Source organism: Plecotus auritus (assembly GCF_963455305.1).
Source record: "Plecotus auritus genome assembly, chromosome: 8".
NCBI lineage: Eukaryota > Metazoa > Chordata > Mammalia > Chiroptera > Vespertilionidae > Plecotus > Plecotus auritus.
Genome location: NC_137782.1, coordinates 117,540,661 through 117,564,851, shown reverse-complemented (window position 1 = coordinate 117,564,851; position 24,191 = coordinate 117,540,661). Strand labels below are relative to the sequence as shown.

The 24,191-nt window shown below is 51.9% G+C and overlaps 1 protein-coding gene across 1 annotated transcript in view; it reads left to right on the top strand.

The window, feature by feature from the left end:
- LOC308256661 (uncharacterized protein) overlaps positions 1-22,347 on the top strand; it is a gene marked incomplete at both ends in the record, with an annotated part of 30,430 nt that extends 8,083 nt beyond the window's left edge. Inside the window, 6 exons of the mRNA XM_080684946.1 lie at positions 4,048-4,231; positions 5,428-8,607; positions 12,495-12,674; positions 14,711-14,883; positions 18,928-19,045; positions 22,153-22,347. Coding sequence (XP_080541072.1) covers positions 4,048-4,231; positions 5,428-8,607; positions 12,495-12,674; positions 14,711-14,883; positions 18,928-19,045; positions 22,153-22,347 — 4,030 coding nt within the window. The remainder of the gene's footprint in view (positions 1-4,047; positions 4,232-5,427; positions 8,608-12,494; positions 12,675-14,710; positions 14,884-18,927; positions 19,046-22,152) is intronic.
- Between the last annotated feature and the right edge of the window lie 1,844 nt (positions 22,348-24,191).

The window sequence follows — 24,191 nt, the reverse complement described above, 5'->3', positions numbered from 1 at the left end:
TAATTTTGAAACAATTTCATTTAAAAGGATCCACTCCCACAACAATTTATTTAACCACTCTCCCACCAATGGGCATCTAGATTGTTTCCAGGATTTGACATTATAAACAACTTGAAGCCCAGTGCACGGATTCGTGCACTGGCGGGGTCTCTCGTCCTGGACTGAGGACATCCCCTGAGGGATCCCGGATTGCGAGAGGGCTCAGGCCAGGCCGAGGGACCCCAGCGGTGCATGATTGGGGCGGGGAGGGGCTGCGGGAGGGCTCCAAAGTGTGTCCAGCCCATCTTGCCCCGTCCTGATCGGCTGAACCCCAGCAGCAAGCTAACCTATCAGTCGGAGCGTCTGCCCCCTGGTGGTCAGTTCATGTCATAGCGACTGGTCAAATGGTCCAACGAATAGTCGAACACAGCATATTAGGCTTTTATTATATAGGCTACTACAGCAAATAATGCTGTGCATGTATACTTTCAAGTTGTTGGGGATGGTAGAGTCCTAGTCGGGAGATTTTTGGCTTAAAATATATATTAAATATGTATTAAGTTATTAGCCCTTTGCATTATTTATTGGGTTATATTATTAACCCGACACACAGGCATATTAAATGATAAAACAAAGTGTACATGGATAGTTATATTATCAGGTTTATAAATATGGAAATGTATTATGCATTAAGGTTTGAGCCCATTGTCTGTCATATCTATTGCAGATTATCTTCTCCCAGTTTACTATCTGTCTTCTGATTTTTTAAATGTGTTTTGTTTTTTTTTGCCATTTAAACTTTTAAAATTTTTATGGAATTAAATTTATTTAGTTATTCTTTTATTGTCTTTGGACTTTGAGTTATAGTTACAAAGATTTCTCTACACCAATATAAAAGAGGAATTCACTCATCTTTTCTTGTATGGTTTTGATTTTACATTTAGAATCATTAATCCGTTCAAAGTTCAAAATTGTATATGGACTGAGATAGGGAACTCACTTTATATTTTTCCAGATGGCTACTCTACTCAGTTGCCCCAACACTATTTGTTCCAAGTTCTATCTTTCTTACCCAAGTAACTCAAGATGCCACCTTTACCTTTTCATGTGGGGTAACTTTAAAACACTGAGTACAGTACATTATGTATGTATATAAAATTATAGTGCTTCTAGATAGAATTGTCTCCTATAGAGAATTTAATTTTATTCTGGTGGCAGTTAAACTAGGGAGAGGCCATTCTTATCCAATCAAAGTCTTGAGATGATTCAAGACCAGTTTCAGTCTTTCTAAGGAAATGCCTGTTTCCAGGTTGTTCTCACTCCTAAGGTGTAGTCTTTGGGGTCTCAGCTGAAATCCTGAGGTGATCACCAGGTTCTGTCCACATTGACAAGACCCAGACCCTATTTCTTGTTTTCTCAGCACTGTGAGACCTCTGAGGGCACAGCATAGCTGCCCCTTTTCACATGGCTTTTCTGCCTCTTGGCCTGTGTTGCTCAGGATGAAGTCCCACTGCCTTGTTTTTTCTCTAGACCCTTAAAATATCTGAAAATTTTTTTAGTATTTTATCTATCTTTTATAAGTGTTGTTGGTAGAAAGGTTGGTCTCAAATTCCCACTTCAAGCCATGAGCCTTGAAGTGGATATTTGAGACTGCTTATACTATGATTTGAGTGATTTTAAAGGTCAAGCCAATAGTATTATTCAAACCATAGATTAAAAGCAGGAAGGCATACAAATCATACATAAAAAAAATAGTAGACATGGAAGACAGACCCAAGTTGCAAATAATGGGACTTCTAGAAGGAGAAAAATGAAGACATTGAGGAGAGGCAATAATTAAACAAATAATAGAAGAAAATTTCTCTGAGCCAGTTAATGACCCAAAATCTATACATAATAACTGCTTCCTGGGTTCTAGGTGAGATTGTGGAGGAAAGATATGCATAAAGCATACGTTGGTAAATTCCCGAATTCTCAGTGCTTCCAGACAAAAGAAAGCAAACTACTTACGAAGGAAGTTTAATTAGCCTGGTATCAGATAGACTGGCCTTAGAGTTTGACCCATAACTGGAGGCCAGAAGATGCTGGAATCAAATCTGTGAACTGTGAGGGGACAGGCCCACCACCAAGAATGCACCATCCAGACAGCTTATCATTCAGCGGACCACTGGGAGAACATGAAAGCAGATGAACAAGGACTTAGTGACTATCTCTCCTCGCACCCCAACTCAAGAAACTCAAGAGAAATATTGATGGGCAACTCTAACCCACAAGCGGAAACCAGAGACCTCAAGAGAAGGGAAGATGAAGAAGAAAAGAATGTTGGGAAGGACAATATTATATGTGTCCTTGAAAGAGAAGATGCTAGGTCAAGGGAAACTCGAATAGTCGTTTCAAGTTAAAAACATTAAACCAGCTCAGCCAAATCTCAAAGTGGCGATGGGAGTGAGGGAAGAGAGAGGAGAGCGGGGAAGCTCAGCGGTTCATCAGAGGGTTATCTCTCGGTGTGAAGTATCTTGTACTCAAGGTCATACTAGGACATAATCTTAAATTGCCTAAACACTGGACAATACACCCCCACTTCACAGTAGAGCCTGATGCTTCATAGCTGTGTTTCTCCCTCCTCTTTTTAACGCTGAGAAATGAAAAAACCCAGGAAGGGAGGCTGCGTGGATGAGGGCCCACTCTGTGCATGAGCAGCTGTCAGGATGTGGCGCTGTCATATTTATAGGCCGAGTGACCCGAATGTCAGCTGCGCTGGTAAGCAAATGCTGCACAAGGGGTCAAAGTAAAATAAAGGGAGGAGACAGCTGTTCTTCCCTCTGCTTTTCTCTCCCAGGGTTTTAACAGTTTGCCACGCTGGGCTGTGTGGGTTGAAGTGACACTGCACATGGAAGCCAGGGAACATTTCACGTGAGGGAAGCTGGGACCGGAGGGGACAGGGCATTGAAATTGGCTGCCACTCATAAGGGACCACAAGCTGAGAGGAGCTTCTCAGTAACCTTGAGGTGGCACTTTCGAGTCCTCCCAGCCTTTACCCCCAAAGGCACAGCCCTCAGCCTTGTTCGTAAGGAACAACCGCTATCAGGACGGAGGACAGAGGGGTCGCTTCTCTTGTTTTGTTCTATGTGGTTAGGGATTATTATGGCAGAGGAATGTTTGCAATCACATGAACAGAACAGTTGCTGTGGACATCTGTGTTCATGGAAACAAATTTTTGTCACATAAAACCTCTCTTCTTGATAAAATGATGGAAATGAGAGTCTACATATTTTTTCCCGACAAAAAGAGGCTTATTGTGTTTTGTAGTAATTATACATGGTCATTACAGAAGATGAGACAATACAAAAGGAACAGAGCATATTTTAAAACACCAAAGATAGAGCTGCAGCTGGACGTTTATTCTTCTGGATACGTGGTTCTCTATGTAGATCTGCACGTAACTGAAAACAGTGAGATCTTGCCATATATGCTAGTATATAATTTGATTTTACTTATGTAACACTACATCTTGGAGAGGCTCTGTCATCATAAAAATAGGCCTATGTCACCTTAAAAAATTAATGTATTAGGAGAAGGGGCTCCTAAGGTGACAGGAGAAGAGTTGACTTTGGGTGGTGGGCACACGGTGCAATAGACAGATCTTGTAACATAGAAACCCACACCTGAAACCTATATGTTCATGTTGACCAATGTCACCCCAATCAATTGAATTAATACATATTTAAATTTTAAAAATTTATCTATTTTAAATTATAGCTGACATACAATATTATATTAGTTTCAGGTGTACACTATAGTGACCCAATGTTTATATACCTTATGAAGTGATCACCACAATAAGTCTGGTACCATCTGCCACCGTACATTATTACGATAATATTAACTATGTTCCCAGTGCTCTACCTTACATCGTGACTTATCTTAGGGTGAAGGGTTAGATCTACATCACCATTTTAATGGCTTCACAGTGCTCTGTACCTTCTATGTATCATAATTTCCTGGTGGGTATGTTTCTTTGCTGTCACATTGCACGTTGGTAAATGCTGAGTGAGAACGTGTGTGCAGGCTGGCCGAGGACTCCGAGGAGGAATGGCTCCGGGAGGAAATGGGCCCTGCTGCCGACTCTCTCGTCACATCTGGGAGGAACATCATGTTGGTGGCTCAGAAGCTCCGAGTTCAGCCAGAATGTCAGAGCCACCGGGAGGAGCTAGTGTCCACAGCTCAGCAGGTCCTGCTGGACACCACGAAGGTGAGGCTGATGTCAGAGCTGGCTGGCGGGCTGGCCTGGGCAGAGAGCTCATCATGGGAGGCGTGGATGGGGCATGGTGCTCCCACAGTGGACACCCTCCCAGGAGAGAAACCTGCCTAAGTTCCTGCCAAGGTCACAGGCACAGAGTTCATTACCAATTGAATGAATGCTAAATGTGGAAGCTGCCATAGGGAGCTGAGCAGACATCCTGAGCGAGGCTCTATGATCTTAAACCTATGTACAGCCCGTCCACCCCCACACTTGTCCACCAACCCCTAATGAAAGGTGTCACCGAGGGCTTCATTTCCCACCCTACCTGTGGCCAGGAGCTATGTGGAGTAGCTACAGAAACCTTTGTAGCTCTCAACCTGTTTGGCAAATGAGCCTCCAAAATGAAAGTTCTGCTTATTGGCCTACAGCTGGGAGGCCCCGGGGCCAGGACAGCCCCTCAGCCTCCAAACGCTCCCCACACTCCATCCTGACGTGCCACTAACTGGCACAACTCTTCTTGGTTGGCACATGCTCCCTGTTGGAATGTGTTTGCCATAAATATGATCAAATATTAGTAATGTTCATCATTAAAACTTTAGTAGTGTGGGTTACTGTGGGGTGAATTTGTAATTTAACAGAACCTCATTGAAGGGAGATGGAAATGAGAAGATGAGAGCCAGAGGGCCTGGGCACCTGGTGCGGGGAGGGGAGTGGAGGAAGGGCTGGCTCTTGGGAATGGCTGGGCACCTTCTCTGTGGAAAGGGAGGGAGAGAGCTGGGCAGGGGCGGTCAGGCCTGGAAGGAGTCTCAGGGTGCTTCCCGGATGGGCATCTATCTCCCCAGACCCCATCACCTCATCCAAGCAGCAAGTCCCGCCGACACACCCTTTCCTTGGTTATGTTGGCTACCATGTGGACGGCTGATGGCCTCCTCTAACCTGGAGATAAGCGCTCAAGCCCAGACTGGAACCCTCGTGAGAGATTCGAATTCAGGAGGTTTACATTTTCAGTTACACAAGAGTTTTCTTTAAGTTTCACTCCTAGGTGCCTTGTTGTGGGCGGGGTGGAGGCGGCTGAAATTCAGTTCTCTTTAGTGTGGGATGTCTGGACGTTTATTTGTAAACCGGTGTGGGGTCAGGGAAGCTCGCAGTCGCTCCACAAACCTGCAGGCCTTTCAAGCTCCCTTCCCCTCCCCTCTGCCCAACAGGTGCTACTCCTGGAAGATGCGGCGGCGGCTCGGACCGCGGCTCGGACTGCCGGCCGGTGCCTGGCTTGCCTGGACGCACTGGAGGCGGCAGGCACGGGCTCTCCCCGGGGACCCTGGATGGACCTGGCCGACGCGCTGCTGAGCCTGAGCCGCCTGGGTGCGCGCTGGCCCGGGGGACGCCTACTGAGGAGCCGGGTCCCCGCGCTGCTCGCCGCAGTCCGCGCCCGCTCCCCGCGCCCGGCGCTGGCCGCCCGGCGCCGCCTGTTCGCTCTGGCCCGGGAGGCGCTGGGCGAGCTGCTGGAGCGGCTGGAGCCTGGCGTCCAGGAGACCCCGGCCTGTGAGCGTGGCGCGCTCCCCCGCCACCTGCAGCAGCTGCGCTCCCTGCTGGCGGCACCCGGGCCCGAGCGCCTGCGGGGCGGGCTGGACGTAGTGCTGGCCGCCGTGCTGGGTCCCTGCATGCGTCTGGCTGTCGGTGCTGCGCCACCCGAGAGGCTGCGCCTGGTGGCCCCCTGCCGCCGGCTGCTGGAGCTGCGGCGCCTGGAGCCCCCGGAAGAGCGCGCGGCGCTGCGGGCCGCCACCGAGGCGCTCTCCCAGGGCGTGCGCGCCGGGCTGCTGCGCCAGATCCTGGGCACGTTCACCGACACGCAGGGTCCTCTGCAAAGGCTGGTCCGAGCCGCCTTGGCGACAGCACCTGTTCGCTCTCCGCGCGGCAGCGAGGCTGGACCCGAGAGCCTCCAGCTTCTCCTTGACGCGTTCCAGGAGCAGGCCCAGCAGATGCTCCGGGTGGGCCACTTGGCCTTGGTGTGCTGTCCCCGACAACAAACCGGCGGAGACTTGGAGGTCACTATGGCAGGCCTCTGGGGGCTTGTGGTCACAGTGCAGCAGATTTTCTCACAAGGCCCGCAGGGGTCCGGCCCAGACTGGAGCCCCTCCGCCCTGCAGGCCCTGCTCCAGGCCTGGGCCAGGGCCTCTGGGCGCCTGTTGGCATGTTTTGATGAGGTTCTCAGTATTCCCGAGTTCCTGAGTGTATCCATTCAGGAGATGGGCAAGCACTTGGACTTCTTCACCTGGGCTTGGAGGAGTGGAGACTCCCGCGAGTTTCCCAGGTTGGTGGCATACTTACAGGGCCGCGCCACACACATAGTACAGGTAATGAACAGATACGTAGACCAAGATCGAGACCCCATCTTCCGTAACGGCCTGAGAGTCTTGATCCGGCAGCTGGAGCAGTCCTCCCTGGTCCTGGGTGCGGCTGCTGAGCACTGTTCAGGTGGGCACAGCTCTCAGGATACAGATGCGTTTCTAACCGTGGCAAAACGTCTCATCTGTGCTGCTCAGAGCCTCCAGGAGGGGCTGGATGGGACGAACCACCCCGATATCCTCAGCCCCCTTCGGGACCAAGTCCAGAGGTTTGACGTGGCAAAGAGACAGCCTCATGTTCTCCCCAGCCTCCAGGACTCCCCAGCTCCAGCACTGACATACCAGATGGGGCCAGGGTTCGGGGAAAGTGACCCAGGCATTTCCTATCCACCCAGGAACCCTCTTCCCAGTCCCTTGAGTCCCAACACATGTACACAGAGTAGGGGCCCTCCACTCCCCACCATCAGCAAACTCACTCTTGCTGCAGAGAGCTGTAGCCACCAGCCCGTGTCCTCAGCCGGCACCACCCCTCAGCTGCCGGGTGTAGCTGTGGCTGCAGCTCAAGAGTCCCTGGCTGGGGAGGGACCACTGGGGTCAGAGAGGATGAGTGGACTCCAAGAAATCCCGGTGCTGGCACCTTCTGCTACTGACCTGGCAGGGAAGATAGCACACTGCACAGCTGCTAGAACCAGCAGGCTTCTGGAAGTGTCTCTCCAGCTGTCTGGGAGAGCCAGGGACAGCAGGCAGGATTTGGTAGCTATGGCTGGTGACTGGTACCCTCTGTGTCAACAGCTGTTCTGTCACAACCCAGCAGCTGATCTTCCGGGGAGCACGGCTGTGTTCATGGAGCTTCAGCAGAACTTAGTTTCAATGGCTCAACTAGCGGCCAAAGGTGGGCCCATGGATTTGGGTAAGAAGGACCCTGGCCCGATGGGGCATCCAGAAGCACTTTTACAAATGCAGGGCAGGTTGGAGGAGGCGGAGACCCATGCTAAACAGCTGCTGGACAAGGTTCTGGTCTCAGATGATCTCCAAGCCGCCATTTCATGGGAGGAGAGCCTTGGGGACAGGTGCCTGCTATGGTCAGTGGCTGTCCAAGACCTGCTCCAGTGCATGGAGAGGCTCAGCGGGAGACAAGGATTGTTCCTCCTGCCCCTGCGACAGGCTGTGAAGGACCGGCAGGGGCTGCAAGAAGGGTTGGCTCAGGCAGCAGATGTTTCTCAGAGGCTACAGGAGGCTGCCAGGCTGTCTAGGCGACTGTGTGGGGATGAGCGGGTAAAGGGCGAGGTCGCCTTTCTGTGCAGGGAAGTTCATGTGCTCACAGATGCTCTGCTGGACGTGGCGCAGATCTTGGCCTCCTCCCCCAGACCGTCTCCCAGCCTGTCCACACGCTTTGACCTTCTCTGCTTGGAGCTCACCCTCAGAGCCAAGGCCCTGATTGGCCACCTCAGCAGCATCAATGCAGACTATGGGCAGGCCCTCCAAGATGCCTTCAGCCCAAGGCTCTCTGTCTGTGAAGACCCCCAGACCCCGGGCCTCAGACCCTGCAGGCCAGCAAGCTCCCTCGAAAGGATGGTGTCTGGCATCCAGGCTGTGCAGACGATCGTGGCAGGAGGCCAGGAGGCTGGACCCTGTCAGGAAGGCCTTCTGGTGGCTCTGGAGAGCATTCTCGTCCTCACCAAGGAGGTGGCCCAGAGGGTCCCTGTGCTCCAAGAACACCCAGAGGAGGGGGGAGCACACATCCTGGACTGGCTTCAGTGGGAGTGGGCGGCCAAGGCCCACCACGCCGTGGCCCAGCTCCAGGCCTGGCAAGGTGGTCACAGCAAGGCCTGCAGACTCCTGGCGAGGTGCTTGAAGCCCAGTGATGAACAGGACCCTGCCCAGCCTCAGCTCCACCTCCAGGAGGGTGCCTCAGGGGCTGCTGCAGTGGGCAGTGTGGATTCTCCGGGTGCTGCCCCAAGAGATACCCCAGGGAGCTCAGCAGGGACCTGCACAGCCAGTCCAGCCATCACCGGGACCATTGCAGTGGACCTGGACACGGTAGGATAGCAGCACCTTTTCTCCTTCCCTCCTCAGCCCACTTTCTAGGAACCAAACCTGCTGCCGAGTTCCAGAAAAAACTGTCCCAGTGCCCACGTGTATAACTCACCCCTGGCAGGCAGCACAGGCAGCCTTTGAGAGCCCAGGGTCGGGAAGCAGATGGCTTGGGCTGCTCCTGCCTCTGCCATTTCCCAGCCCTGAGTCCACAGAGAAGCTTTTAGCTATTTTGGGCTCCAGATTATAATCTGGAGAATGGGAGCATTGATACCTTCTGGGCAGAGGGTTCCTGAAGCATCCACATGAAATACTTGCACATAGTAAGGGTGTTGTGTGCAGTGGCCGTAATTACTGACCTCCAGGAAGTGTGTCGAGTTGCCCAGCTGCAGTGAGTCGCCTTGCTGTGACTGACAGCCATCCTCTATGGCCCTGGCTTCTTGTGCCACCGTTCCTGCCCCCATCAGGGTTCTTCTGTTTCAAGTGGCAGGGACCCCAGCTGAGTCAACGTAGGCAAAAGGAGGACTTGTTGGGAGGGTGTTGGGTCTGGGACACCCTCCGGCATCGTCATTTCTTCCCAGGGCAACGGACAGCACAGTCGGGCATCATGGATCCCAAACACTTGATTTTCTTAGACCGACTGTGATCAAAGCCAGTGGGAGACACGGGGGGGTTGGCGGGACCTGAGAAGCTCCCTAGCAGAGGGCGCGGCCAGCGTTTTAGGCAAACCTGCTCCGTCCCCTTTGCGACCTTGTGCTGGGAAGCCCAAAGCCTCCAAACCCTGCCTGGGTCCTCTCCCGAGATGAAGTTGACCAGATCACCTGTTTCTTCACTCCATTACTCTGTATCTCTTTACTTCCCTTTCTCATAATTACCTTGAGCCCTGGCCGGTGTGCTCAGTGGTTAGAGCGTCGGCAGGTGCACCAGAGGGTCACGGGTTCGATCCCTGGTCAAGGGCACATACCTGGGTTGTAAGTTCGATCCCTGCCAGAGCCTACGAGGGATCAATCGGTGTGTCTCACATCGATATTTCTCTCTCTCTCCTGTCTCTCTTCCCTCCCCCTTCCTTCCACTCTCTCTAAAAATCAATGGAAAAAATATCCTCACTCCTCGGTTGAGGATTAAAAAAAAAGTAATTACCTTGCGAAGGGGCCCTGTTCCCAAAGGAGCTGGGCGGGCGGGCAGGCAGGTCCCTCTCCCAGCACCTTCCAGGCTCTCCAGCCTCCCTGGCTCCTGGCCCATCCGCTCAGATAGCCTGTGGGGCTCGTCCTTTTCTGTTTTCCCGCAGGATCTTCCTGACACTTAATGCCACTGACTTCACTGACTGGCACATTCCGTGTCTCTCAGCTCACCTGACACATTCCCCTTCTCATCAAAACCTGCAGACAGGAGCACCTCACACACCTGCTGGCCGCCCAGCGCAGCGGCACTGGGCGGGCACCACAGCAAGCTCGTTCACCACCCCCCCCACCCCGCCCCACAAAGGGCATCATCTCTCCTGCGCAGCTGGAGGCCTCTGGGTGGACAGCAGGCCCCCACCTCACCTCAGGGTTTCTGTTCCAGGCACTCCTCCTCCACAGTGGCTCCCATTCCAAAACAACAGGGATGAGGGCTTTGCCCAGGGCAGGGAGAGGGGAGCCAGCCCCCCTCCTGCATCTGCCCCACTCTCCCACTAACTGGGACTCCTGAGGGCAGACACACCCCTCCCCACAGCCCAGAACAGCACCCCCAACCATGAGCACCTGTCAGAACCTGCTGAGGCGACATGGTTTGGGAAGGGGTTCGTTGTCGTCTGGGCACTCGTACGTCACAGCCTGGGCATTCTCTATTTCCAAGGAGCAGTCAGAGCAGCTACGGGGCCTCCAGCGTGGTCCCCCTCATTGCGGAGGAGCCTGGGGACATTTCTAGTTTTGGAAGCGGCGGGTCCCTGATGGTTGCATGTGAGACACGAGCTGAAAAGAACATTTCTGACTTTCCTAACCCTTAGCTCAAGGGCCATCAAATCACGCATTTGCCATTTTCTCCCTGTTTTCGGTCACTGCAGTTGAGTCGTAGTCCCAGATGAGTCCTCTGGCCCATCGGGGTCCTGCCGGCCCTCGGTGTCATTGGGCCCCTCTCCAAGGCTTCCCCCCACCCTTGCAGCATCCAGGGACGTCTCAGCCTGTCGGGAGCAAGGCCAGCAAACAGGCTCCAGGAGGTGGGGAATGATTTCATTGAAGACGCCAACACAGAAAGACGATAGCAAAGCCCAGGACTTCCTGTGTGCACTAGCTTAGAAAGACTGCATTGTCAGCGGTGAAGCTCAGGGACCCTGTCTTACCCGTCTTTCGATCCTTCATGCCAAACTCAGTGTCTGGGCATTGCAGGTGCACAGTTAGTGGCTTTGATTGCTTGCTAGGATGCAGAAGGCAGCTGAGATGTGCAGGAGAGGTTTGGATTTGGGGCAGAATGATCGGGGGAGGTAGGTGTGGGGGGTGGGGGGGTAGTGGAGCAGGTGTTCTGGGGGTGGGGAGAGAGCAGCCGCAGTCAGGCCAGGCGTGCACATCCTGCCCCACCTCCAGTCGCCCACCTGCTGGCTGCTGCTCTGGCATCTGGACAGCTTCTGAGTTGAACTCAGCTGTCAGGGCTCTCCCCACATGCCTGCTTGCTCCTGGGCCAGTTCAGGGCCAAGCACACTCATATGAGCCCACACCGCAGGGTGGCTCACCTGGACCCCAGCCTCCGCCGTATCCTGGCCCCACACTCACATATGTCCCGTCTGCTACACGGCAACTGCTCACTTAAACACCCGCCTGCACCCGCAGCTCTAGGGTACGGTCCATCCACCCCTCCTTGGTGACTGGTCTCCTGACGCCACATGGTAGCGGCAGCGCCTTCCCGTGTGAGGGGAGTGTGACAAACACTGGACACAGCCACCAACCGGGCAGGGGCAAAGGCCACAGGCCACACGCGGTGGCCACACGCGGTCTGTCCACAGCCCCGAGCGCCCCTATGATTCCATTCCTCTGTTGGTGGAGAATCTGCTATATTCACAGCCTCAGACCAAATAGGACCATGAACTTAAAGCTCCCAGTTTCGGTGGAATTTACCATCACGTCTGTGGCCTCAGGCTTTTCCAACAGCTTAGTCATATCCCTTCTGAGGCCTTAGTGTGCTAGGAGGGGTGCTGCGGGAGGCGTGGGGGTGGGCGGGCCTGGAGGCGGCTCCCCTCCTGCCTCCTGCCCACTCGAACCGGGGCCCAGGCCCTGCCCTGGGGAGCTTGAGACTGGCTGGCGAGGCAGAGCCACTCTTGAACATGGTCACTGGGTTCACCGCTAAGTGCAGAGCAACTTGTGTGGCTCAGGTCCTGGGAGGCTCGGCTCAGGGCCCACCTGGGAGTGTCCCGCTGCTTCCTCACTAGGAAGCAACAAGGCAGGGGGTTGGGGGAGCTGTGAAGGTCTGTCTTAGATTTCAGGCTAGTTGATGTCCTTTAACCTCCTCTCCCTGATGGGTTCAAGAAAGGCTATGATTTTGTGAATCATCTTCCTATGTGCCAGTATTTGGGTTCCCAAAGTTGGAACATTCAGGGTTTCCTAAATTTTAAGAACCTATAGATTCCCCCTTCTCCCAGGTGAGGCCCGAAAAGTCACCGAGGGAAAGACACTGATATTGTAACTATCCTGGGATTGGACAATGCCAGGTTCCTGTTTATGCAAATTCTGGGTGAATGGCCCCGAGTGATAGGGACCCGGTGTTTTCCTGTGGGTTTGGAGAGATGCTAAGGGCAGCTGGCACATGGGCAGTCGGAAGCCCTCCCGGTTCCCTCGGTTACATGATGACAAGGCCGTTAACTCCCCTGGTGGTTGGAAGGTCCCAGCAGCAGGCGTCTCACCAGCTCTGTCTTCCGCCTACAGCAGCCCTGCAGCGGCCCTCCCTGCGCGCCTGGCAGCCCGGCCTGGCGGAGTGCAGAGCTGGAGCAGCCCCCGCAGGACCACAGCACGGACGGCGGGAACAGAATCACCCAGATGACCCAGGACATGGCCGAGGAGGTGCTCCTGATGGCTCAGAGTCTACGGAGCAGAGGACGCCTCCTGGCACGTGGCCTTTGGGGACTTGGGTGATGGAAGGACTGGGCAACGCGGGGGAGACGGGTGCTGGGCGTTGCCCTCCAGCGCCTGGGGCTCCCCGCACAGTTGGGCCACACTCCTACTCCGCTGCTCAGCACTTAGCATTTTTGCATGCTCTCTTCTTTCTCTGTCTACTGTATCATAAATGTCACTTCACCTCTCCTTTCCCCTCCTCTTTTGGGCACAGTGGCCACAGTTTTGTCTTACTCACCAGGGAGATAAATTGTCAGAAGCTGCAGGTTAGTAAAATCAAGGACTCACTTGTATCCCAGAAGGATAACTAAGGGGCCACTTACATCTTTTAAAATTGCCCCAAATAGAGGTAACGGCATGGCCTGGAGGAGAGGGCTGCCTACGGGAGGGGCCCTTCCACGCGGGCCCTGACCTACCGCTCCTGGCCCTCGGCCCTCGTCTGGATTCAGTTGAGCTAAGCATTGTTTACCAACACTGAGAAAATGAAGGCGGTTCCTTTACTGAGCGGGGACCAGAATGAAGAGCTAGAATGGCTCCAAAGCCATTTGGAAAACTCCTTCCGCGTTGGTCTGCCAGGTGCAAATGGCTCCCAAACCCATGGCCAGGCTGCATGGGGCCCCATTTCTCATTCTGGGTGGGAAGGGAGTCCAGATGAGAAGGCTGGATGTCAGGGTGCCCCCTGACCAGGTGACTATAAGCCAAACCTAGCAGCCTCCCCATACTTGGCAGTAGGACCTGCCATTGTCCCATCCCTCCTCCCAACCTTGCCCACTTCAACCAGCCAGTTTCTCATTGGACTGTGACCCCAAGGTCATTAGGTCAGACCTGGCAGTGGTGACCTCTTTATGCTGACTCCTATTCCCTTTCCAAACTTCTCTGATATCCTAATTCATATAGAGCTTGGGTGTTGGCTGTGGTGTGTGATTGAGGGCGCCAGGAATATGCAAACCCTGTGCCTCATGGGGTTCCCTGGGAATGGCACCTAAACAAAAACCAAAGCATACTTGTTTAAAAATATGTTTTTATTGGTTTTAGAGAGAGAGGAAGGGAGAGGGAGAGAGAAATAGAAACATTGATGAGAGAGAAACATCGATTGCCTGCCTCCTGCATGGCCCCCCAGCAGGGTTTGAGCCTGCCCTGACCGGGAATCAAACCAGCGACCTCCTGGTGTATGGGACGATGCTCACCAACTGGTCCACACGGGCTGGGCCCAGAGGATAATTTTAATAGTGAGGCTTGTGCCTGGTGGGATGGAGGAACATGAAGAATTCTCCTACAAACCCTCAAATTTCCATCTTCCTACCAACCCGATTTTAAGCACCAAAGTGCCTGGTGCTCTGGAGTAAAATGGGAAAGAGTTTGAAATAGCAGTTAGAGGGCCACAGGCCACACAGGGTGGGGAACCCAGGGTCCTGACCGGGAGCTGGGAGATTCCGTGACCCCTGGGGAAGGGTGTTAGACCTCGCCAGCACTGAGGCTGGGTGCAGCTGGAGGACGGCAGGAAGATCGAAGAGGTGTCCTGTTGTTTTTTTTTTTAGTCTCACCTGAGGATATGTTCATTGATTTTTAGAGAAAGCAGAAGGGAGGAAAGGGAGGGAGCAAGAGAGAGAGAGAAACATTGGTTGCCTCCCTCGCTTGCTTTGACTGAGGATCAAACCCACAACTTAGGTATGTGCCCTGACCAGGAATCGAACCTGCAACCTTTTGGTCTACGGGACGATGCTCCAACCACCTGTGCCACCTGGCAGGACAGCATCTCCTTTCTTGGCAGAGATCACACCAGACTACTCTCTTGTGGTCTGAGTTTTCTCTGGCACCTTCGAGACCTGGGTTATGACCTTTCATAACTTGAAGGTTATGGAATATTGAGCTTGACCTCTTCAGCTGAGCCCCTCTCCTTCACGCTGGAGACCACGTTAAACTGTGTTCATTCTGAAGTAAGTTGTGCCAGGCACACTTTGCCACTGATTTCTTAGGGAAAACTGCAACAGCATTGCCTACCCCCTTCTTTGTCATTTCTTTTGATTTAGACCAAAGAGCAGCTCATTGCCTCTGCCAGGAAAGTTGCGACTTCTGGACAGAACTTCGCCAGGCTTATCCGCATCATTGCGAAAAACTGCATAGACCACAGGTGTTCTCAGGAGCTCCTGTGTGTCGTGGAGCAGATCCAGACCATGAGCAACCAGCTCCGCATCATCTCCAGGTAGAAGCGCGTGGTGGGACCGGCTGTGGGGGCAGCTGTGTTCTGCGGCTCAGGCTCCAGAGGGCTGGGTGGGAGGATACTCCTTTTTTTAATACTCCTGTTAACATTTCATCCTCCAAGAGCCCACATTAATTCTGGGAATTTCAAATTAATACAGAGGATCAGAAATGCATTTAAGCCACTGTTGTTTCTTATTTTATCACAAATATATCGGATGATATACGTAAGAAAGAAAAATAAGACTTAACATGGAAAACTTGTTCCTGAGTAGGTGCGAACATAGAGTAACTGTAAGGATTTTCAGGAATCAAATCCACCGGCATTGACACTTCCCGCCTCCCTTTGCAACATCACACACGCATGCTGGTGTTTGCACATCAGGCTCCATCTACAAACACATGTCTGTGCTTTATCATTATGTTTAAAATTTTACCAGTAGTTATCTATTTGTTTTTATACTAATAATATAACCAAAAAAGCCAGTTATCAGTAAAAATAATTGCAAAGTGGAAGTATTTCCAGTGTTACCTGCCCAGGAAAGACTATGTTAGCACATAACTTATGTTAAGATGAATTAATTTAATGTGCCTGAACTCTGGAGGTGAGCAGGGTTTTTGTTTGTTTTTGCTTTTTAAATATGTTTTTATTGATTTCAGAGAGGAAGGGAGAGGGAGAAATAGAAATATCAGTGATGAGAGAGAATCGTTGATTGTTTGCCTCCTGCACGCCCCACACTGGGAATCGAACAGTGACCTCCTGGTTCATAGGTTGAACTCAACCACTGAGCCATGCTGGTCGGGCAGGAGGTGAGCAGTTTTGCTAACCATTCCTTACCACAGCTTTCGTGTTGACAATATACAATGTCATAAGTATGGACCAGTTTCATTTCAACTCAAGTGCCTTAAAGTTGCACTGCACATTCATCAGTAACAGACATATATCTATATATAAAAGCCTAAGTGACCGAATGACCGAACAACCGGTCGACCAGTTGCTATGATGTGCACTGACCACCGGGGGCAGATGCTCAATGCAGGAGCTGCCCCCTGGTGGTCAGTGCGCTCCCACAGCCAACCTCCCATGGCCTCTCCCGGGGCCCCGATCGGCCCTGATCCCTGGCCAGGCCGAGGGACCCCACCCATGCAGTGCATGAATTCGTGCATCAGGCCTCTAGTTTGCGATTTCTGATATTATGGAAAGCAGCTAGTTAAAACTGGTATCAATTATTGTGAGTTATAAAAATAACATTGCCAAGATCAGGGTATATAAATTGTTTTTAAACTAAAAATAAAACCTGGTTACTTTTATCTAGGACAGCGATTTTCAACTAGTTGTGCTGCAAGAGTCAGGGCACTGACCTCTTTTCCCTTAGATTGTCAAATAAAATAATGACAACAGCCAACACAGCATTAGCCATCTGATGTGAATGAATCAAAATTATATCCATTTTCTTTTGGTCAGATCAGCAAAAACAATTTTGTGTGTGTGTGTGTGTGTGTGTGTGTGTGTGTGTGTGTGTGTGCGCGCAGCAGAATTTTTGTAATTAGTTTCTGTGTGCTATGGCATGAAAAAAATCACCAGTTTAGGAAATATTTCAGGCACATAATCATCTCAAGATTAGCTACTCAAATCTCTCTACTTAAACTACAGGAACTGCAATGAATTAGCACTTCAAATCTGGGGATTGTAAGGGTGCTCGAGGTTTGTTTAAATCAGGTATGGCAGGACGCGCACACATGGAAATGACTGTCAGAAAGGAAGAAGACCCTCACAGGGCCTAGGAGCAGAGCCATGTGGGGCCAAACGGGGCCACTCGGGGCCAGGCAGGGCCCGTCAAAAGCAGGAGTGAGGGGGAAACAGGCCAGAGACTTGTTATGGTTTTCATGGGAAGGAACAGGCAAGAGGGGGTGAGCAGGTTACAGGGGTTTAGGATCGGCTGGTTTGACTAATTTCTATGGGCTCTGCAGTATGGAGGCTGCCCCTCCTTGTCTGGTGCCCTGTCCTAGTGTGATCAGTGCAGGAACAGTGGCCCGGAGTGGAAGAGCTCCATGGGGAGGAGGTGGGCGGGGTTTGGGTTGGTTAGTTTGCATATGGAAGGTGCACTTGCAGGTGACCATTCACTACCTCCAGGAATTGGCTACCCTTGGGAGGGGCAGCCTTTCCAAGGTGAGCAAGGCCCTAAGTTGTCAGTGCTCAGATCACAAAGATAAGGCCTGCTTCATACGGTGTATTTGTCAAGCTCTCAATCCTAAAGGCTCTGAAAGTCTGAGACTTTACCCAAGTTCATTACTTAAGTACATCTCTTCAGTTATTTTCATTAAAAACACCTCTTGTTAATTTATAGATACTATATGAGTCATACTTTCTTAGTATCCAAATGCACATTTTTATTTTAAAACTAGAAGCCCGGTGCATGAAATTCGTGCACGGGGGGGGGGGGGGGGAGTGTCCCTCGGCCTGCACCCTCTCCAATCTGGGACCCCTCGATGCCCAGGCAGTTGGACATCCCTCTCACAGTCCAGGACTGCTGGCTCCCAACTGCTTGCCTGCCTGCCTTCCTGATTGCCCCTAACCACTTCTGCCTGCCAGCCTGATCACCCCCTAACCACTCCCCTGCCAGCCTGATTGATGCCTAACTGCTCCCCTGCCAGCCTGTTTTCCCCTAACTACCCTCCCCTGCAGGCCTGGTCTCCCCCAACTGCCCTCCCCTGCAGGCCTGGGTCCCCCCAACTGCTCTCCCCTGCAGGCCTGGGTCCCTCCCAATTGCCTTTCCCTGCAGGCCTGGTCGTCCCCAACTTCCCTCCTCTGCTGGCTTGGTTACCCCTAACTGCCCTCCCCTGCTGGCCTGATCGCCCACAATTGCCCTCCCTTGCAGGCCTGGTCCTTCCCAACTGCCCTCCCTTGCTGGCCATCTTGTGGTGGCCATCTTGTGTCCACATGGGGGCAGGATCTTTGACCACATGGGGGAAGCCATCTTGTGTGTTGGAGTGATGCTCAATCTGCATATTACTCTTTTATTAGATAGGATAGAGCAGGCGTCCTCAAACTATAGCCCGTGGGCCACATGCAGCCCGCTGAGGACATTTATCCGGCCCGCCAGGTGCCGCTGCCTGTCCTGCTTAGCAGCCGACTCGTCCTGGGTCCACAGTGAGCATAGGAATTTGTTCATAGTTTTTTTTTAAACTATAGTCCGGCCCTCCAACGGTCTGAGGGACAGTGAACTGGCCCCCTGTTTAAAAAGCTTGAGGACCCCTGGGATAGAGGCCTGGTACACGGGTGGGCAGCTGGTTTGCCCTGAAGGGTGTCCCGGATCAGGGTGGGGGTTCCCTTGGGGCATGAAGCGGCCTGGGCAAGGGGCCTGTGGTGGTTTGCAGGCCGGCCACGCCCCCTGGTGACCCAAGTGGAGGCCCTGGTATCTGGGGTTTATTTATCTTCTACAATTGAAACTTTGTAGCCTGGAGCGGAGCCAAGCCTTCTGCTTGCTCCGTGGTGGCAGCCATTTCTATTGAGATTTATGTATCTTCTATAATGGAAACTTTGTAGCCTTAAGTGGAGGCCTGGGCCAGCCAGGGTGTGCAGAAAGCTTGGCTTCCTCCATCGCCGGGGGCAACCCTAGCCTCCTGCTCTTTCCAGCTCCGTGGCTGCCGCCATTTCTGTTTGGATTTATGTATCTTCTATCATTGAAACTTTGTAGCCTTGAGTGGAAGCCTAGGCTGGCAAGGGCAGGCGGAAAGCTTGGCTTCCTCCATTGCCGGGGAAACCCAAGCCACCCTCCTGCTCTCTGTGGCCGTAGCCATCTTGGTTGGGTTTATTTGCATATCCACTCCTGATTGGCTTGTGGGCGTGGCTTGTGGGCGTAGCAGAGTGATGGTTAATTTGCATATTACTCTTTTATTAGATAGGATGTCAAATTACACCATTAGGACATTCTTTCTCTGAGTCGTGCCCACAAAGGCTCACATTGCGAACGTTCTGGCATTGGGCTATCTGAGATTTGCCTCTCACCCAGTGTGATGTCAGCTGCTTTCCTCCTGTAACCCCCAGTGTCAAGGCCTCCCTGGCCAGAAGCAAGTCCTCTGAGGAGCTCCTGCTGGGAAATGCACAGCAGCTCCTCCGGGCCGTCTCCAAGACTGTGAGGGCTGCAGAGGCTGCGAGTCTCAGGGTAAGTGCTGATCCCAGAGCAGGGGCTGGCGTGGAGCACACGTGATATACTACATGATATACTGCATACACGCATGAGGAGACTCTACTTTCTTCTTAGTTGTTAAATTCAACCTGGCCAGGTAGCTCATTTGGTTAGAGTGTCATCCCAATATGCCAAGGTTGCAGGTTTGATCCCCAGTCAGGGCACATGCAAGCATCAACCAATGAATGCATAAATAAGTGGAACAATAGATCAATGCTTCTCTCTCTCAAAAAAAAAAAAATTCAACTTGATTCTATCCCAAACCTGCCACTTGGTTTCCTGTGTGTTTCAATTTGGCTAATTTCTATGAACCTACCTTCAGTTTCACTGATTCTTTCTTCAGCTGTGTTCAGTCTGCTGATGAGTCTGTCAAAGCATCCTTCATCATTTACCATGTTGTTTTCTTTTTCTTATTTTTAGCATTTTCATTCAGTTATTTCTAATAATTTTTTGTTTCCTGCTAAAAATTCTCCATCTGTTCATGCATTTCATCTACTTTTTCCACTAAAGTAATTGATACATTAACCACAGTAATTTTTAACTTCCTATCTGATAGTTTCAACAAGTGGCTCATATCTGAGTATGGGTTGTTCAATTCCTTATCTCTTGAAAGTCAATTGTTTTCTTTTCTTTTTTGCATGTCTCATAATTTCCCACTGAAAACTTGACTCTATATGTAGACTGGCAGAGATGAACTGAACAGTATGTATGCTTGAAAATGGCACCCCGCTTCCCCTAGCCCTTCGTGTGGGGGGTGAGTCAGGATTTGAGCTGAGTGTGGCTGTTATAGCAGTAGTCACCCCTGATGTGTTTGGGGTTTGGGGTTTGGGTGTCTATCACTATCCCTGCTCCACTCTCAGCATGAGGCCTGCTGTGCACCTTGGAGCTGCTCTCCTCCAGGTGCTTGCCTGTCCCACAGCTTACTTGTCAGTCGTGACTCACTGCCTGGAGGGGAGGTGGTTCAGCCTCAGTTGAAGGCAGGCTGGTGTCCCAGGTCTAGGGGCTGGGGCTTTCTCAGTGATCCTGCTCCTCCCCCCACAATAGGAGACTTTGAATGGTATGAATTCAGGACCATTTTCTGCTCCTTCCCCCCAGGTAGAGGCCTGTACTCTGTCCCTTTCTCCTCTTGCCATGGCCTCGACCTATGTCCTAGGGATGGCAGGGTGACTTTAGGTCTTTGTTTCATAGGAGACAATGTAGGCAGGGGTTCTTGCCTTTGGTCACTGTGTTGGCTGCTCCCTTGCCATTACTAGGGACATTCCCAACCTCCTGCCCTGTCCCAGATCCTTCTCAGGAACCCCGAGGAGGGCCCAGAGAGAGCCCGAGAGCAGGTGTGGACTGTTCTTGGCTTGTGGCTCTCTTGGGTCCTGTATACTCACACTTGTGTGCACTTGGCCACTAGCAACGTGTTAAGAATTTCAACTAAAGTCTTCTTATCAGTCTTTGGTAGCCCGTCTTTCCCCTATGCTCTGTCCTAAAGGAGCCAGTGATGTACCCGTCACTGTGTGAAAGTGACTGTCTTTTCTTAGATTTCAGGCTAGTTGATGTCCTTCAACCTTAGCTTCCTAATGGGTTCAAGAAAGGTTATGGCCCTAGCCGGTTTGGCTCAGTGGATAGAGCGTCAGCCTGCGGACAGAAGGGTCCTGGGTTTGATTCTGGTCAAGGGCACGTACATCGGTTGCAGGCTCCAGGGCGAGTGCAGGAGGCAACCAATGGATGTTTCTCTCACATCGATATTTCTCTCTGTGTTTCCCTCTCTCTTCCACTCTCTCTAAAAATCAATGGAAAATACCTTTGGGTGAGGATTTAAAAAAATGATATTGAAGAAAGGTTATGATTTTGTGAATCATCTGACTTTCTTGTTGTCAGGGGGGAGCAATCCTCTCTCCAGCTTTCTATGTCCAAGTGGAGGCTGGAAATGGAAGTATTTGAATGCCTAACAGAACACCTGTCCAGGGCCTTGACACATGCCTTCACAGGTATTATTCTACCTGGGAGATGTACCCCTACCCCTTAAATTCTGCCAGATCTCCCCATGTCTGGCTCCTTCTATCCTTTAGGCCCAAGCTTAAATTCTGCCTCCTCAGGAGATGAAACACCCTCCCATACTCAAACTATATCACCCAGTTTTCTCTTTTAGTACCTTGTATAATTCCTTGTAGCACTTATCCCAATTTGTAGTTACATGTTTGTCTGTTTCCCTCCCTGTATTTATGTATTTGTCTGGCTCTTTCATTAGGATGTAAGTTCCATGAAATCACAGACTGGGACTAGTGGGCTAGTGCCTGGAGGTGCTAAGTATGCAGAGGGAGAATTTTAATTTCAAGATGCATTCAGTGAAAAGCATTTGAAAAATGTGCATATTTTAGCTACAAGTTTCAGTCTTTTGAATATAAAGGAGGTTGAGAGAAAATCTCAGGCCTGGCCATTAAGGAATAGTGTCCCTACCTCCAGCACAACCACGCCCACAGCTCCCGCTGGTCCTTCAGCCACACCCACAGCCTCCTGCTGGTCCTGCAGCCACACCCACAGCCTCCTGCTGGTCCTGCAGCCACACCCACAGCCTCCCACTGGTCCTGCAGCCACACCCACAGCCTCCTGCTGGTCCTGCAGCCACACCCACAGTCTCCTGCTGGTCCTGCAGCACCAGCCTAGGCCAGCCAGTCCACGCCCAATCTCCAGGCCATCTGAGTGCAAGTGAACCTGACATTGAAGCCGAGCATACACCTGTGTCTTGGCTCTCCTCAGGCCGCTGGCCAGACCCTTGGAGCATTTGCATAAAGCAAAATGAATACGGCGCAATCCAAAGGAGGCAGAATTTGGGGTAAAGAGAGAGTTTTAAAAAGTATATTCTCAGAACATCTTATGTTGACGAATATAAGGCTCTGTTGTGCTTTCCTTTCAGAATGAGTGGTGCCCATCCAGAGCACCTCTCCGAACACCGTTCCCTGATCTCTGTTAAAGCAAAGCGAGACCATAGGAAACCAGCCCAGCCCCTCAGAGGAATCCCCTAGAGCCCCAGTCAGCGGACACTGGGAGAGTGTGCAGTGTCCCCAGGGCTCACCTGTCTTTCTCTCCGCCAGGGTTTGAGACAGCTGTCCTCAGATGCGGAGGAGCTGGAAGTTGCCGCCTTCTGCATGCAGTGGAGAAGGAAACTGCTACAGCACCGGCTTCAGGAAACCTCCAACCAGGACTGCGATGAGCTGGGCCTGCGGAAAACCAGCATGAAAGCTCCCCCGACGCTCGCAGCCCTGGTGCCAGAGCATTACGAAAGCTGAGAAACGTTCTCCCAGTCAGATGCTCTGTTGATGCTGGCCCTGAGGCTCTGGTCGCCATGAGAACCAGCCTGTGGGGACACACAGTGGCAGTGGGTTGAGTGGGTGCTGGCTGTAATTAATTTTCTCTCTAACCTATCTTGCAGCCACGTTTGCTCAGCCTCGCTCGTGTCCTGCTTCCTCTCTATGTATTGGAGACGTTTGAGTGATGCATCACCACATTTTCAGTGTCTGCCTCCTGGAACATCTCACAAGGTATCTTCTCAATGCACCCTGGCTCTGGGTGAGAGCTGCACGCCCGTGGGAATCTGGTGGACTCTCTGAGCCAGTGATCAAATGAAATAGTAGCCGAGGCCTCGGAGCAAACTGCCCAGTGGGCCGCAGTGAGCTCTGGGCTCTGAAAACTCCGATGCTTGACGGGACGGAGGCGCTCTTCGGCAAGTGTCCGCGGGGCTACAGAGTTTTAGCTCACACACTGCAGACGTGGAAAGGAGTGGGTTCTTACCTTTATGCACTGGGGTAGGGGCAGGGAACCCTGTAACATTGTGCTGGCCCTGGGGTGACCAGTGGCTGATATCCATCATTCCAATCACGGACGACAACACTCTGGCCTCTCCCGCTGGGTCTGTACCTGGGTGCACCGTGGCCTTTTGGTTGAGAAGTGCCCCCAGGGAGCATCAACCAACCTCCCTCAGGACTTTGCCCCTCCTCGATTCTTATGGCTCAAGACCGTGGGGGCCCCTTCTCTAGCTTCTGATGGGTGGGCACCTCATTTTGTCAGAGGGCATCCATGCCACACAGAAACTGAGAGCCCAGGGGAATCAGGACACAGAAAACACACTCACCTGAGTGTGGCTGCCACACAGCAGCGACGGGGCCTCTGCACCGGTCTCCTCCCAGAACCCCAGCCACGGCACCAGCATGCTCTTCATCCACTGCACCCACGGAAACAGTCCACACACATCTGATCCACCTGCTCTCCTCCTCCTGTTCAGGATTCCCAGGGAGGAGAGAAAAGGGCTTCCTTCCTCCACTTCAGCCCTCACTCCAGCCCTCTTCTGCTTGGCCCTCCTTTAGGGCACTGCTCACTGATATGTTGGAGGAAGAATAAAGAGACTTGGACATTACTTCAAATGAGGCTATGGTACTGCTGTGAAGTCTCGTCTTTGAGCATCAAAGCTGAATATTACCTTCATTCTCTTTGTGTCCTGTAATGAACTGCAATAGTCTCTTTCTCTTCTCTGTACTGTCCCAGCCGGATGGATATCACAAGCCAATGAGGCAATAGTTTGCAAACTTGGAAAGACAAAAGAGAAAGTCCATTAATAACCTTCAAAATGGCACCCCTTTGATGACTTTCTGATGCTACTTCGAGGAAGGAGGTGACCTCAGGGAGGCTGAGAGGCTTCCTTCCCTCGCTTTTGGGAGAAGTAGTTCCAGGGATAATTAAGGACACTCTGGGGCCCTCGAGAGATCTGCTGTGCTGCAGGCTATAAGGTCAGTGAACGTACTGTAATTGTCATAAACGCTGGGCAGCGATGAACCATTGCGGAGGATGGTCCAGGGCAGAGCCACCTCCATGTGAGGGTGTTGAAGAGGCACACGGTTAGAGTGGAATGCTTAAGTCACACTAGGCACCATCCTTTCCTTTGGTTCCTTGTAGCTTCTAAAATGTATCCTGTGTGCTAGATCCTTTGACATTCACCACAAAGCAGGGAGGGAGACTCGCTTTGCAGTGTCATTGGGAAGCAGCACGTCTTTCCCATCTCAGTAGCTCAGCAGCCACTGGCACAGATGAGCACTCAAATGCTGGTCTGAAATCAGTGATGAGTCCTTGTTTTGTCCAC